Source organism: Centroberyx gerrardi, chromosome 23 (genome assembly GCF_048128805.1).
Source record: "Centroberyx gerrardi isolate f3 chromosome 23, fCenGer3.hap1.cur.20231027, whole genome shotgun sequence".
NCBI classification, from domain to species: domain Eukaryota; kingdom Metazoa; phylum Chordata; class Actinopteri; order Beryciformes; family Berycidae; genus Centroberyx; species Centroberyx gerrardi.
This window is the reverse complement of record NC_136019.1, coordinates 19,507,996-19,522,416: the sequence shown is the minus strand read 5'-3', so window position 1 is coordinate 19,522,416 and position 14,421 is coordinate 19,507,996. Positions and strand designations below refer to the sequence as shown.

The following is a 14,421-nucleotide window of genomic DNA, read 5'->3' as shown; positions in this document are numbered from 1 at the left end:
AAGCAGGCAATGGCATTGAGGAAATTGTGTTTGTGGAATTTGCAAATCTCAAATTCAGGGAATTCAGTGAAGGGCCAAAAAAAAAATGCTGTGTATTTTGGTATTAGTGTAAAACACACTCATATCAAGGGGGTTATGTACAAGGTGGAGATTGTTCATATTTACTCATTTACATACAACAAACCAAATCTTTATGGAGACATGATTCCACCGCTGGCTACGCCTAAAGGCTTATACAGTAAAATATTGACTACACCTTTCCTCCATGACGACAACCTTTTGTCTCCAGGGGAACGAGTCCACTTTGACCTCTGACCCAGAGAGTGTGGGGAGGAGGAAGGGGGGCACACTGTTACTGTGTAGTAATAAATAAATACAAGAACAGGTAATGTCCTTGAGCAGATTCCAATCTGCTATTTGAGGCACCATGGGACAGACAATGAGCTCCTATGAAGGTGGTGGTGATTTTAAACATCACACACCAAACTACTGTAGATGTGTCACTGTTCAACAAAACACAGAAACACAAAGAAGCTGTGAAGTATCTTAAGTTAATGGGATCATTCTGAATACTGAAAGACATGTTGTAAGCTCAGCTCTCCAAGTTACCTTGTGTGTGTGGGAATTAAATAAAGTGCAACACCACCCTCTTGTGTTTGCATGCATAGGGTCCAGGGACTCATGCAGCAGTGTTTGTTTTTGCACCTTAGACGTTTTCTACTCCATTGTATTTCTCAGACAGTCTCCGCCTCGGGGACAGACATGCCTGTACATAAAGTAATAAACCCACTGAGAAACATCTCTTTGTTGACTGTGTGTGATTCATTAACTCTGCACAAAGCCGCCTGTTAGTGCTGGTAAAAAAAAAAAAAGCCTCTTTGCACCTACCATAGTTTGTTTGTTTGTTTATTAAGATCCCCATTAGCTTTTGCATAGCAGCAGCTATTCTTCCTGGGGTCCACATAATTTACATGGTGACAATACAAAAATACACATTCACACTACTCATTACAATACACTAACATAACACATCATAATGCACATCTACTGTGACTAAAACAATAACAATTATTTAAATAACACAAACACACTGCAAACAGACAATGAAAATAGACAGGCTCCGAATGAATCCATCATGATCTAATAGATAAATATCATCATTTAACACAACATGCCCATGGAACCCTTACACAAATATCATCATTTAACATAGAATGCCCATGGAACCCTTACACACCAAAGAATACTTATTAATTACCAAAATTCCGTTTTAAGTAATGATCTTTAAGCTTTTTTTTAAAACCATATATATTATTTTGTTGTGTAATATGATTTGGAAGTGAATTCCATTCTTGCATTGCTCTGTATATTACTGTACGTTGAACTGCTGTTCATAGTCATGTGTAATTTGCCCACGTAACAGTTGTTTCCACACAGGGACAGTTGTTTGCACACAGGGACATGCAAATCGAGATTGCGTCCTCACCCTAACGCTAACACTTTGTGCCAACAACATCCCGCGTTCTCAAAACACATCCAGTTGACAACAGGTCAAGGCACCTCGAGTTTTCATCTGCCCCTATATAGATTATAGGGGCAGAGAAAACAATATTATGCCTTATCCATTTCTGTAGCAATGGAAAAAGTAAATAGCAGAAGAATGAGCTGAATCCTTGCCTCCTACTTAACATACTGTGTTATTATATCTTTGTTATTTGCTGCTGATAGTGAGAGTACTTATGGAAATAAGCTCATGAAGGCATTAGAACAATAGCTTGTAAACTCTGGGGGATGTGCAAATTTCTAGAAAACACGTAGTACTGGGAAGTGTGGGAAGACACATACTGACATGTCTTCCCCCACCCCTCACAATAATAAATCTTTGTTGCCAGTAATATGAACACTGACAGGGATATAAATTCCAAATGTACGGTAAGAGACTTGGATGTAGCGCAGTGAGATAAACAGATATTGCAGCAGGATGTTGGTTGGACTCCCCACCCACCATCATAATGTGTTTAATGTCATTGCTGTCATTAAAGAGTAACTAAACCCCAAACCCAAATCTGTGGTGAAGCCTGACACCTAATGGTGAAAAGTAGGGTGCTGAACTGGCTATCTGCTATTGGCTGGTCTTTGGTGCCAGGTGATGTCACCACCTGTTGTACTCTGTAGAGGGTCAAACACATTTTACACGACACCTCTCAAAAGACACCTAGACCTTTAAGATTAGCATGAAGGACTGGACCCACAAACCCCAGGAGTTTGTGTAACAGTTTATCTTGAACTGTGTAAATAAGATGGTGTTTTAGAATAGAATTTAGAATTTAATAGACTAACTCATGTTTCAACTGGATGAAAGATTCATTCCAAAATGAATGTGTCACTGCCCATGACAAATGTGTGTCTCTGAAAAACTTCAGAACAAAAGCATATTCACAAAGTCAACCTTTAGTGTGTTTTTGCATAAAGAGTGCAATGGATGGAATAGACATATGAGCTTTGCCGTCTATCAGTAGCAGAGGCGAGAGGCAGCGGTAAAAATTTCCCTTGATTTGCCTATTGGCAGCATTAATACAGGTAGAAGATGCTTCCAAGTGGTGTACAACGGCACATTGAGCACAGAGCGCAGAGGAACTGTTCACTCATCCACCATCATGAAGGAAAAGGTCTTGTTGGGTATCTTCTTTCTCTCAGGTTAGTGAAATCTTTGTTAAGGTCAAATTGTGAATATTATTGTATAATACTGCTACAATATTATATACAACGGTGTATAGTGTTATTGTAATACAATACACAATACTATGTACAATAGTGATTTGCTTATTCTTGTTACCATACTGCTGATTCTCTCTGAGAGAAAGTACCATGATGTCAGTTTGAGCAACTCAAGCACATTACCTGACATGTTAAAAGATGTAAATAACTAGTGGCCATGTATGTTGACACAGACTTTAGAGTGTGGATGCAAACCTAGCTCTACAGCCTCACAGCACTCATACAGACTTTGTCCTCACAGGGTGGCACACCTTCTCCACATGCCTTCCTCGTCAGTACCACTATGTTGCTGAACCAAAGACCTGGACCGAAGCCCAGAGCTACTGCAGAGAGAAATACACAGACCTGGCCACCATAGACAATATGGAAGAAATGAACCAACTCATTAACACAGTTCTATCTTCAGATTATTATGGGGACGTCTGGATTGGCTTGCATGATGTAGTTGATTGGAGGTGGTCTTTTTCAGATGCGTCTTACTACCCAGTGGGTGGGGCTGACTACAGGAACTGGGACACATGGACTGACAATGAACCTGATTTTGGTAGTGGTCAGTTCTGTGTGAACATCGGAGACAATGGGGGATGGTGGGATGATGATTGCACCACAAGTTATCCTTTCATCTGTTATAAAGGTAAGAACATAGTTAAGCACAATTTCTGCTCCCATGAGGATGATTATGAAGTCTAGCTTAAATCAAGCCCAAATCCGAACTGGGGCATTTATTTTAGTTTGATGGTAGGTCTGGTAGGTCTGGGTTCCTTTCCAAAGGACTCATCAATCCACTTCTGTTCCAAAATCTAATTGTAGGAACAACAATGATGGATCCCAAATTTCTTGTTGTGAATGATCGAATGAATTGGCCCAGTGCTCAGAGGTACTGCAGGGAAAACTACATAGACTTGGCCAGTGTGAGGAACCAGACTGAGAACCTGGAGATCCAGAAGTTGGTGCCAAAGCGCGATTGGGCCTGGATTGGCCTGTACAGAGGGCCTCCGAGTCGCTGGTCTGACGGGAGCAACTCGTCCTTCACTTACTGGGAGAAACCACCAAACCCCATGACCAATAAGATACAATGTGCTGCAGCACTATGGAAGTCATTCAAATGGAGAGCAGTGCCTTGTACTAACAGATATCCCTTTGTCTGCTACAGCTTCCCTGGTGAGTGATTTGCTGTACTTTGGTGGAGCAGATAGAATGGTGCATTACATTAGAATAGATTTATTAATTTTATTTATTTAACCTTTATTTAAACAAGGAGAGTCTCATTGAGATTAAAAATCTCTTTTGTAAGAGAGACCTGGCCAAGACAGCAGCAATTACACATACATAAAGTTACAGATGATACAACAAAGAAAATAACTTACAAATCATGTCAAAGACAAAATAACTAACCATTTAGACACAGTCACAGTTCCCTGTTGAATGTGTTTCTAAGTCATTTAAAAAGTTTTTAACATTTCAGCTTGTAGGGCATTCCAGGAGGAGGGAGCTGAGTACCTGAAGCCCCTGTTACCCAGTTCTGTACAGACCTTAGGAACAGACAATAAGTACAGAGCAGAAGAGCGAAGGCTATAGCTGCCAGTATTACGTACTATGTAAGAACAAAGATAGAATGGAAGCATACCAACAATGGACTTATAAATGAATAAAAGCCATTGTGTATGCCTCTTTATGGACAATGAGGGCCATATAGCCTTGATATACAACACACAATGATGTATGAGAGCTTTAAAGCCAGTCACAAACCTCAGTGCACTATGATAAACTGCGCAGATGCATTGATCAGATCCAAATAATCAATCCCAGGGCAGTCACCAATCTCTTCCTGGATTTAAAGGAAAAACAGGTCTTATTTTGAAAATAACAACTTAGTTATTATTTTAGCTTTTATTGGTTATTCATATTTCCCCAGCGTTACCCAAGCCTTAGTTGAACGACTGATAGCAGATTTTCTTTTAGGTATCTTGTAATTTATCTTTTGATCTCACCTTCTCTGTACCTAAATAAATCCACAAATCCCCATATTGTACCTCCAGACCATGGTCCAACCCTACACCCACATACCTCCAGATCATGGTCCAGCCCTGCACCTCCATACCTCCAAGTCATGATCTAGTCCTACATCCCCATACCTCCAGGCCATGGTCTAGTCCTACACCCCCATACCTCCAGACCATGGTCCAGCCCTACACCCCCATACCTCCAGGCCATGGTCCAGTCCTATACCCCATACCTCAAAACCAAGGTCCAGCCCTACACCCCCATATTGTAGATCCAGGCCATGGTCCAGCCCTAAACCTCCATACCTCCAGGCTGTGGTCCAGTCCTACACCCCCATACTGTACCTCCAGACCATGGCCCAGCCCTACACCCCATACCGCCAGACCATGGTCCAGTCCTAAACCTCCATACCTCCAGGCCATGGTCCAGCCCTATACCCCCATACCGCCAGGCTATGGTCCAGTCCTACACCCCAATACTGTACCTCCAGATCATGGTCCAGCCTTACACCCCCATACCTCTAGACAATGGTCCAGCCCTACAATCCCATACTTCCAGACTATGGTCCAGTCCTACACACACATACCTCCAGACCATGGTCCAACCCTACACCCCCATACTGTACCTCCAGGCCATGGCCCAGCTCTAAACCCCGATATCTCCAGACCACGGTCCAGCCCTACACCTCCATACCTCCAGGCCATGGTCCAGCCCTACACCCCCACACCTCCAGACAATGGTCCAGCCCTACAATCCCATACCTCCAGACCACGGTCCAGCCCTACACCCCCATACCTCCAGGCTATGGTCCAGCCCTACACCTACATATCTCCAGACCATCATCCAGCCCTGGATCCCCAATACCGCTAGACCATGGTCCAGTCCTACACCTCCATGAACAGGCCATGAACATCTAATTCTTCATGTACAAAAGAATGTGTACATGCTTTAGACAGCATTTAAACTGAAAAGACTCTCGTGACGTTACTTATGTCATTTTCCTGGCTAGGTATCTCAAAACTACCACCATGCCATCGTATTTGTTCCCACAGCAAGCTAATATTTTGTTTCTCTTCTCATTTTACCTATCTTTGTCTCTATAAGTGCAAATGAAGCAGGTATTTAAGCTGAAGGTAAAGCCGGAGGACTCCTCTGTGGATCTGACTGACCCTGCTGTGAAGGCAGACATCTTACTAAAGGCAAGTCTTCTCATGTGGGATCCAACAAATGTTGGGTGCTCCAAAAGCCTTGTGGCATTAAAGGAAAAATCCACCCTAAAATGCTTAACTACTCCCTTGAACTGGGAGAAATCCATCGTAGAAGAGGCAGAGATATTGATATCTTCTGTAAGCAACACGCCTCTTCTCTGGGGGTTGCTGAAAGGCATTCTGGGAAACGTAGGAAATCACTAGCATAAGTAGAAGTAGACAAGGCAAGTTGAGAGAAACTGGGTACACCCAAAAAGTAAATTGCAACAATTCATCACAAAATAACTTCTGGAAATCATTGAGCATCACAAATTGATGATATCTACTAACAGTATTAAAGTGTCCAACAGTGGATTTTTCCTTTATGGTCTTCTTTATTCTGAGGGAATATGAAATTAAACCAGCATCAGAGTTTAACATAACCCATGAGAAGAGAGTGTGACACCTACATGAGACAAATAATTCCTGTCATGAGTGTGGTTGAGTGAATGTGTAAAATTAGTTGCTGTATGTGTCCTGCAGCTCCAGGACAGACTGAAGGACCAAGGGGTGACTGGAGTGGTCCTGAAGTGGCGAGAGCAACCTGATGGAAAAGTCTTCCACAAGGAGGAAAAAAGTCCTGATGAGAAAGAGAAAAAGAAGCTGCAGGAAAAGTGTGAACTCTGAACTTTTAACCCAACTTAAGATTTGATTAGTGTAGTCTGATTTCCATTGTGAATGTTCTTTCTATTACTGCTACTAAACAGAATATACCATGTAGTTTTCAGAATAATGAATACTTAACCATAGCCTTGAATGTGTAGCCTGTCTAGAGTTTGGTCTTTCATCATCAATGTTATTGTCAGTTTTCATGAAATCATCTCCTGAATAAACCATAATTACAAGCCGACGCTTTGTAACAAGCTTCATGTCTGTTTGTGAAAAAAACCTCAAATGAAATTTATATAAATATAAAAACAACAATAAACATATAGTTATGGGAGTGATTTATTCCAGGATGCAGGTTAAGTGCACTACGCTTCCTGATGAGGATGCTTTAACATTTTTTTTTATACCAAAATCAATACAACAAACAAACCAGTCAAAAGGGGTAAACAAATCTAACAGTGTGGTCAAATTCACATGGTCTGTGCCATCAGTTGTGAAAGTCCTTCATGAATATATTGGACTATTGAAATTCCCACTTTCCCCTTTGTTAAAGGGGAACATGATAAAAAGACGACACATCACTAGAAAACTAAGAACAAGCTGAACATGAGCAGAATATGTACAAAAGATGAGTAACGTGTGAATCAGAATGGATGAGTGCCATCTGCTGTTTGCTTGTATCAAATACAAGACCGACCAAATGGTGATCTTGCCAATAATAGTAGCATTGATTGAAGTCTGTGCTCTTCAGTGACCTCTGTAGTCCCTAAAGGCCTTTAGTTCAGAGTCTGTAGACTTGTTCAGTTGCTGTCCAATATATATTATACCTTCAAGACAGCACTGCTTACATCATTAGTGCAGTCAAACAAAAAAATCAGCAAAAGGCAATAAAAACACTGACCAATGTTTACAAGTACGGAGAAAAATGACAAAAATTGACATACAAGTGTATCAAAAATATCCATATATGTAGTCGTCACTGTGTGTAAATGTGAATATTGTAGATAAGACAATTAAATTCTTTCCAGTTAACAATGAAGACCATAAAATCATCTTGTCTAACAAGGTTGCTTATGAGATTACACTGAAAATATTGAAAAAATGATGAAAGTGAAGCAGGCAATGGCATTGAGGAAACTGTGTCATCTTACGGTGCGAATTTGCAATTCTCAAATTCAGGGAATTCAGTGAAGGGCCACTCCAAAAAAAATGTTGTGTATTTTGGTATTACTGTAAAATACTCACACTCATGTCAAGGGGCTTATGTACAAGGTGGAGATTGTTCATATTTACACATTTACATACAACAAACCAAATCTTTATGGAGACATGATTCCACCGCTGGCTACGCCTAATATAGGCTTATACAGTAAAATATCGACTACACCTTTCCTCCATGACGACGACCTTTTGTCTCCAGGGGAACGAGTCCACTTTGACCTCTGACCCAGAGAGTGTGGGGAGGAGGAAGGGGGGCGCACTGTTATTAGTAATAAATAAATACAAGAACAGGTAATGTCCTTGAGCAGATTCCAATCTGCTATTTGAGGCACCATGGGACAGACAATGAGCTCCTACGAAGGTGGTGGTGATTTTAAACATCACACACCAAACTACTGTAGATGTGTCACTGTTCAACAAAACACAGAAACACAAAGAAGCTGTGAAGTATCTTAAGTTAATGGGATCATTCTGAATACTGAAAGACATGTTGTAAGCTCAGCTCTCCAAGTTACCTTGTGTGTGTGGGAATTAAAGAAAGTGCAACACCACCCTCTTGTGTTTGCATGCATACACTCTTCATAAGCCCCACAAGGGTTCATCTCATCCTTCTGTCCTTGGAAAGAATATTATTGCCTTTGAAGAGTGAAGAGCGTCTAGTAATTTTGGGAGCCTAAAATAATATTGTAAATGGAGGGTGGGTGGGTTCTGCCTAAATACACGCTGCCCTCAGTGCCTACCATTGAAAATCAGCCTAGCACACACTGGTCTTTGGCCACTAAACAGCTTGTGTGGCTATGGCCTTTTGGACACAATTCAAACCCCCTGTACTCTCTGCCTGCGAACATGATTTGGAAACTGTTGCTGCGAGGGACACTGGGGGATGTGTGTGTGTGTGTGAGGATTCATGAGCGACAGCAGACAAAGTATACACAGATTATTCCCCCCCTCCCAAAAACAAAAAAAACAAAAAACAAAATATAACAGATTAGTGAGTTGTTCTTGTTGCGACGCCGTCAGGACCTCCATCCTTACCGGGTGTCTTTCTGTTCGGGTCTCCGAGGGGGGTGGGGCGGGTTGTGGGTGAGGGTGTTGGGTGTGTGTGTGTGTGTGTGGGGAGGGTATTAGCAAAGACAAGACGCAACAAAATGATGTAAAAATACACCCCACCCACCCAGGTGAGGAAGATAGAGAGACGGAGGGGAAGGAGGAAGGATGGGACGGAGGTGAACGGGCCAGTCGAGGAGGCCGTGGAGTAGAGGTGAAGAGTCCGAGGAGGAGAGAGAATGTGGAGGAGATAGAGGGAGGTCGCCCCCTCTCCTCCTTGGGATTACATGGGGGTTGATGTTAGAGCGGAGGAGGGGGAGGAGGAGGAAGGCAGAGTGGAGTCCCTGTGCTCGTTAGCCTGCTAGGCTAGGCCAGGCTAGGCTAGGCTAGCTCGTTAGCGTTGCCGCGACAGCCATCAGCTGGTCAGGTAACTGTGTAGCTCTCTGGAGTTGATGCTCAGGACCACGCCTGAATGGTTGCCTGCCAACAAGAGTGGGGGGGGGGGGGGGGGGGGGGGGGGGGCGCAGAGGAACACAGGTTGAGGATACAGGCGAGGAAATGAGCGATGGCGTCCAAATCATGTAAAGTTTTGGTTTATAGCACTTTATATCATTGGTTTTCACTATTGTATATATATATCAGTTATATATACAGTATATATCAGTTATACAATCATGCATGACTGTTTTGGTAACACTTTAAATGTTGGTCATAACCAGTGATGTAGTGGTAAATAAAAAGGTGGGTAAACTTAAAGTATGACCTCCAGTCTGTGATTGTCAAAAAGCAACCATTTAAACACAATAATTTTTTGCTTTTCTCCATAAAACCTTTAACTTACATAAATCTCATATTACTTACTATGACGTGTACATGAAGTTTTTGTATAAAGACTTAATATCTGCCTAAAAAGGTGTTTAACTGTATTCTGTAAATAAAAAGTTGTTAAATTGAGTTCAGGAGCGTTTAGTTTCCACTACATCCCTGATCATAAGGCATTTTATAGCCATCATATGAACATTATAATCACATCATTATCACATCAGAAAATGTCATATCATAATGTATTATGAATATCATAATACAGTGATCCCTTATAAGATATATAATTACCATGGTACTATATATTTATTTGGTATGTTAAGCATTATAAGCCTCTATAAGCACATAATTAAGATGTCATAATCACATCAGAAAATCATAATGAGTCTACACAGTTATGAGATGGCACAGTAAAGGAATTGCAATTTTCTGACATGATTGTGATGTTATTATAATGTGCTTATGATGGCTGATAAATAAATATATAGCTTATAAACAGCCTGATATGATATTTTCTGATGCGTTTATGATGCAAATACAATGCGCTTATAATGTCTTATAATGACCATACAATGCCTATGTGACCGACATTTAAAGTAAAGTGTTACCCTTAATTTAAACACCAAACTTTGAGGCCTTACTTATACCAATAATAAAGACTGAAAAAACACAAACTCCTCCAGTACCTTGGTGTGTGTTAGCTGCTGGTGTTAGTGGCTTGGGTTTTTAGTAGCAGTGGTTAGTGGTAGTCCTGATAAGGGAACGGAAGGCGGGGCTACCTCCTGCGTTACCTAGAGTCTGCGAGTCCAGGTCGTCGTCGATGAACTCCTCGCCCTGGATGATGTGCTGGGTGTCCTCGCTGTGGTTGACGGGGCTGGTCATCTCCTGCTCCTTCTCGTTGTGCATCTGGGCGTAGACGTTGCGGCTGCCCGGCAGCTTCCTGAAAAACAGCGGGGGATAGGCGTCCTCAGTCCTAAGCCAAGGACTGCGGCGTTTGTTGTTTTCGTAAGACGGGGCCGTGTTTCGCACTGTTTCTCATTTGAGTGACATGTTTTTTGGTGGGACGTTTTGTGTTCGGGATGCGGGGAGGTGCTGTCGGTGTTTTATGGGCGTAAAGAGAGAGCATGCAGTTACAGAAATTATCACACACGGAGACAGTATATTGATCAACTGATATTTACCATGCAAGTCACCCATATAAAAACTAGAGTGCAGTTACATATTGTGTTCATGCATTGGATGGGTCGTGCTACTGACTGCACCATCACAACATTTTAACATTATCTAGTTTGCAAAGTAACTGTAAACAGCAGGATTAGACCGATATAGCTTTTTGTGTGCCGATACGGATATGATATTTTGTCCCGATATTCAATATCTTTCAGTTCAATTTCATGCCAAAAACGTATTCAGTATTCAGTGTTCAGTGTTTTCCCCCAGAATTGTATTCTTATCAGAGTGGAAAAGCCTCTGAAACAGCATTTGGACACTAAAACTCTCCATTGAAACCCATACTGATGAAATTCTTCTTGGTAGGTTAGCTGTTCCTCAGGATCAGGGAGGAACCTCTATCATATCAGAGGTAGAAGACACTGACAGGCTGATTTTTAATAAAAGCCCAATATCGGCCCAATATAGTTGCACGCTGATATATCGGTCTAACCCTAGTTAACTGCTTACATTCTAATAAAGACTGCAAAATAATGCTATCAGTTCCATTTTAGGCCATGATCAGACAGGAGAGCAAGGAGTGTTACATCATTCTGGTTGTGATAACTTGCAAGCTAACTAATTAGCGTTAACCTGGAGTAACAAATGGGATAACGTTGTTGAAAATACAAATAGACAAGAGAAAGTTAGTGACTGATCTGCTTGCTCTTGAAGAAGAGAATGAGGAGTCCATTCTGAAACTGAGCTCTGCCAAGACAGCACCTGTTTCCAGGGCTATTTTCACTTTGATGTAGGCTAATGCATGATGCGGCTAAAGTTGAGACATGCTTAACTCGGAGTCCAGGGCAACGCCCCAAAACACACCGCGCTCCGAACGCGAGGCGCATAGTTTAGAGGATAAGCAAGCCTGCCGCAGCCAAACCACTGAAAATAAGTGAAAAAAAGGCACAGCTCATGTTAAAAAAAAAGCGTCCTATGTGATCACGGCCTTCTCTGTAAGGATTCATTAAAGATTCACAGACATGCCAGAGGTCTTTATCATGGCACCCACCTTTTGAACTTGTAGAGGATGAAGGATCCGGTGGCGAGGATGCTGATTAGGAAAATGACGGCCAGAGCCCAAACACCGGGACCTCCAGCACCTCCATGGTAGCCTGGGGAGAGGATATATTCACACACACACACACACAGGAAAGGATATATAAATATACATATGCAGAAAAACGCAATGCGTATGCACAGTCACAACACAAGTTTGACACAAATTTTGCTAGGTATCACACACTCCAACACGCACGCCTGCTGCGAATGTAACACTACCAGAAACACAACAGAGCCAAGAACTCAGGCAACCAAGCGCTACCTCTGCATGATAATCACTGAATTAGCATTGCACAACACATTCAGTGCAAATCCAGGAAGTATAGTGAAGAAGGAAAAGAAATCCCCTGACAAAAACCGAAGGAAAGAGCGTTGCGGGTAGCGCTAGGAATGATAGACGAAGAGCTTCAAAGCATCCAACGGAGCTAAAAGCTTTTCTTAAAAAGCTGCAGAAGTCTCTCCTCCGCAGAGAGCACCATCATTTCGGTTTCGCCGAAGGAGAGTCAGGTGGAGGAGAAAGCACAGGACGGCACAAGACTTTGGACTCAGATTTGGACAGCATTGGAAAAAGGCACAGGACTAAAAGCTAGCATAGGGTGCAGTATTAACAAGGTGAAGTGCATCCATACAGTAAGCTGCAGTCGTATGGTTCGTGAACGCACCAGTCTCTGTCGCTCTCGCTGCCGTGTCATTAGCAACTAGACCTAGCCCTTGGAAATAGATCAATAACATGCGATTATCCATTCGGATTTAAAACATCACATACTTTTAGTAAAGAAAATGCAAAACTGTCGGTTACTTATTCATAGAGATGGGACGATATATCGAAACTCAATATATTGCGATACAAAAATGTGGCAATACGTATCGCGGGGTGGAAAAATCACAATTTCACAAGCTCTCCATCCAAATTATATCATTTTCACTTTGTACTGACATTTTTAAATTGTTGTTTACATTCCAGCGAGCCAATGCCATCGCTAGAAAGATTTGCGGCTCAGAAATAAACAGAATTCTGCACAGTCAGACTTTGCCGTCATTGAACTTTTATTTATTACATCGTATCGTGGTTGTATCGAATCGTGAACTCCATATTGCATATCGAATCGTATCGTGAGATAAGCGTATCGTCCCATCCCTACTCATTCCATATGGGAAATACTGTCAAGGCACATGGTTAAAAACTCCATTAGAATGTACCTGCATTCGGGTCGGTCAGCGTCACCAGCACTTGCAGACCTCCTCGTACCACAAAGCTGACGTTGTTGTCGTTGAAGGCCTGCATGATGGCTGGAATACGCTGTGGACAAAAAGAAAATATTCACCAAAACATGCTCAAACCCCCCAAAAAATAAGTTTTAGAAAATGAGGCATGAGAGACAATCTTGATCTGTCCTTCTGTCTCTTTCAACGAGTTCATTTCCAAAACGCTATATACTCATTTTGAAAAAAAAAAAAAATCCAATACCTGAAGCTCATCATTCAATATCTCAGAAATATAGAGGATCCAGTGAGTAAAAGTGTTAATTAGTATGTTAAACAAGAATTTAAGGTGAATCAAATAACATAATTATTTTAATTTAGTGCTCTCAATTGTTTTTTTGACAGTAGGTATACATTTTTTAAAGGTGAATAACTCATTTCGGAACAAAACTCTTCATGTTGGCCCTTATATACTATCTATACTGTACATGTCTTTGTCCATCTTTGTGTGTGTGTGTGTGTGTGTCTTCACCTTATCCACGAACACGCTCCTCTTGGCTGGTTTGCTCTCCAGCGGGAGAACGTACAGGTCGGCGGTGGTGGGGAGGCCCGGCTTCACCATCGTAACCAGGGACTCCTGGGGGACGCCCGTGATCTGGGACCAAAAGGTCAAAGGTCAGCAACATGAGATCTCAATTATTCATTATATTAAATGTCACTAATCCAGCAGCATCTTTTAAATACCTTCTTAAAGGTCCCATATTCTCCACTTTCCAGTGTTTTATTTTGTGTCTTGAGGTCCATTCAAAGCTGTGTGTGTGGTGTCATGAACCAAAAACACTCTCAATCCATTTTTACACGTTCATTTTCCAGCATCTCTCTGAGCCTTACCAAGAACAGGCTGTTTCTGTCGCTGTGTCTTTAAGGCTCATTAATATTAACGACCCTCTGTTCTGATTGGCTAACCGTTTCAAGAGTGAAACGTGAGACGCTGCAGCCCGGCAGCTACAGGTAGGGAAAACTCTCCAGTAATAAACAATGACAACCGCTCAACCGCTTTGAAAAAAACACTTTGTTAGTCTATTATTTCTTACAAAAATGATAATGAGCGATAATGACCTTTGTGACGCCACAAAGTTACGGAAGTCCAAACGGCTCGTTTAGAGGCTCGCTTTTCTAATATGGATTGTGTGGATTTAGTTGGCGACCGTGCGTTTTG

General features: G+C 41.9%; 2 protein-coding genes across 2 annotated transcripts in view; one reads left to right on the top strand and one right to left on the bottom strand.

Annotated features, from left to right (window-relative positions):
- The first annotated feature begins 2,640 nt into the window (after positions 1-2,640).
- LOC139917321 (C-type mannose receptor 2-like) lies at positions 2,641-6,888 on the top strand. The gene is made up of 5 exons (XM_071906426.2): positions 2,641-2,697; positions 3,020-3,412; positions 3,589-3,939; positions 5,887-5,981; positions 6,513-6,888. The coding sequence occupies exons 1-5, from the start codon at positions 2,658-2,660 to the stop codon at positions 6,654-6,656; spliced, it is 1,023 nt and encodes a 340-aa protein (XP_071762527.1). The 5' UTR covers positions 2,641-2,657; the 3' UTR covers positions 6,657-6,888.
- A 2,433-nt stretch (positions 6,889-9,321) lies between these two features.
- Positions 9,322-14,421, bottom strand: part of sorcs2 (sortilin-related VPS10 domain containing receptor 2) — a 261,561-nt gene continuing 256,461 nt past the window's right edge. Inside the window, exons 23-27 of the mRNA XM_078281836.1 lie at positions 13,735-13,857; positions 13,200-13,299; positions 11,950-12,052; positions 10,562-10,668; positions 9,322-9,386 (exon numbers count right to left, since the gene is read on the bottom strand). Of these exons, the coding sequence (XP_078137962.1) occupies positions 9,322-9,386; positions 10,562-10,668; positions 11,950-12,052; positions 13,200-13,299; positions 13,735-13,857 (498 nt within the window). The remainder of the gene's footprint in view (positions 9,387-10,561; positions 10,669-11,949; positions 12,053-13,199; positions 13,300-13,734; positions 13,858-14,421) is intronic.

Bases quoted from the DNA above. Each gene is read 5' to 3' on its own strand.
- LOC139917321 (XM_071906426.2), top strand. From the start codon at position 2,658: ATGAAGGAAAAGGTCTTGTTGGGTATCTTCTTTCTCTCAG. The intron at 3,413-3,588 runs GTAAGAACATAG...ATCTAATTGTAG, and splicing joins TCCTTTCATCTGTTATAAAG to GAACAACAATGATGGATCCC. The intron at 5,982-6,512 runs GCAAGTCTTCTC...TGTGTCCTGCAG, and splicing joins AGGCAGACATCTTACTAAAG to CTCCAGGACAGACTGAAGGA.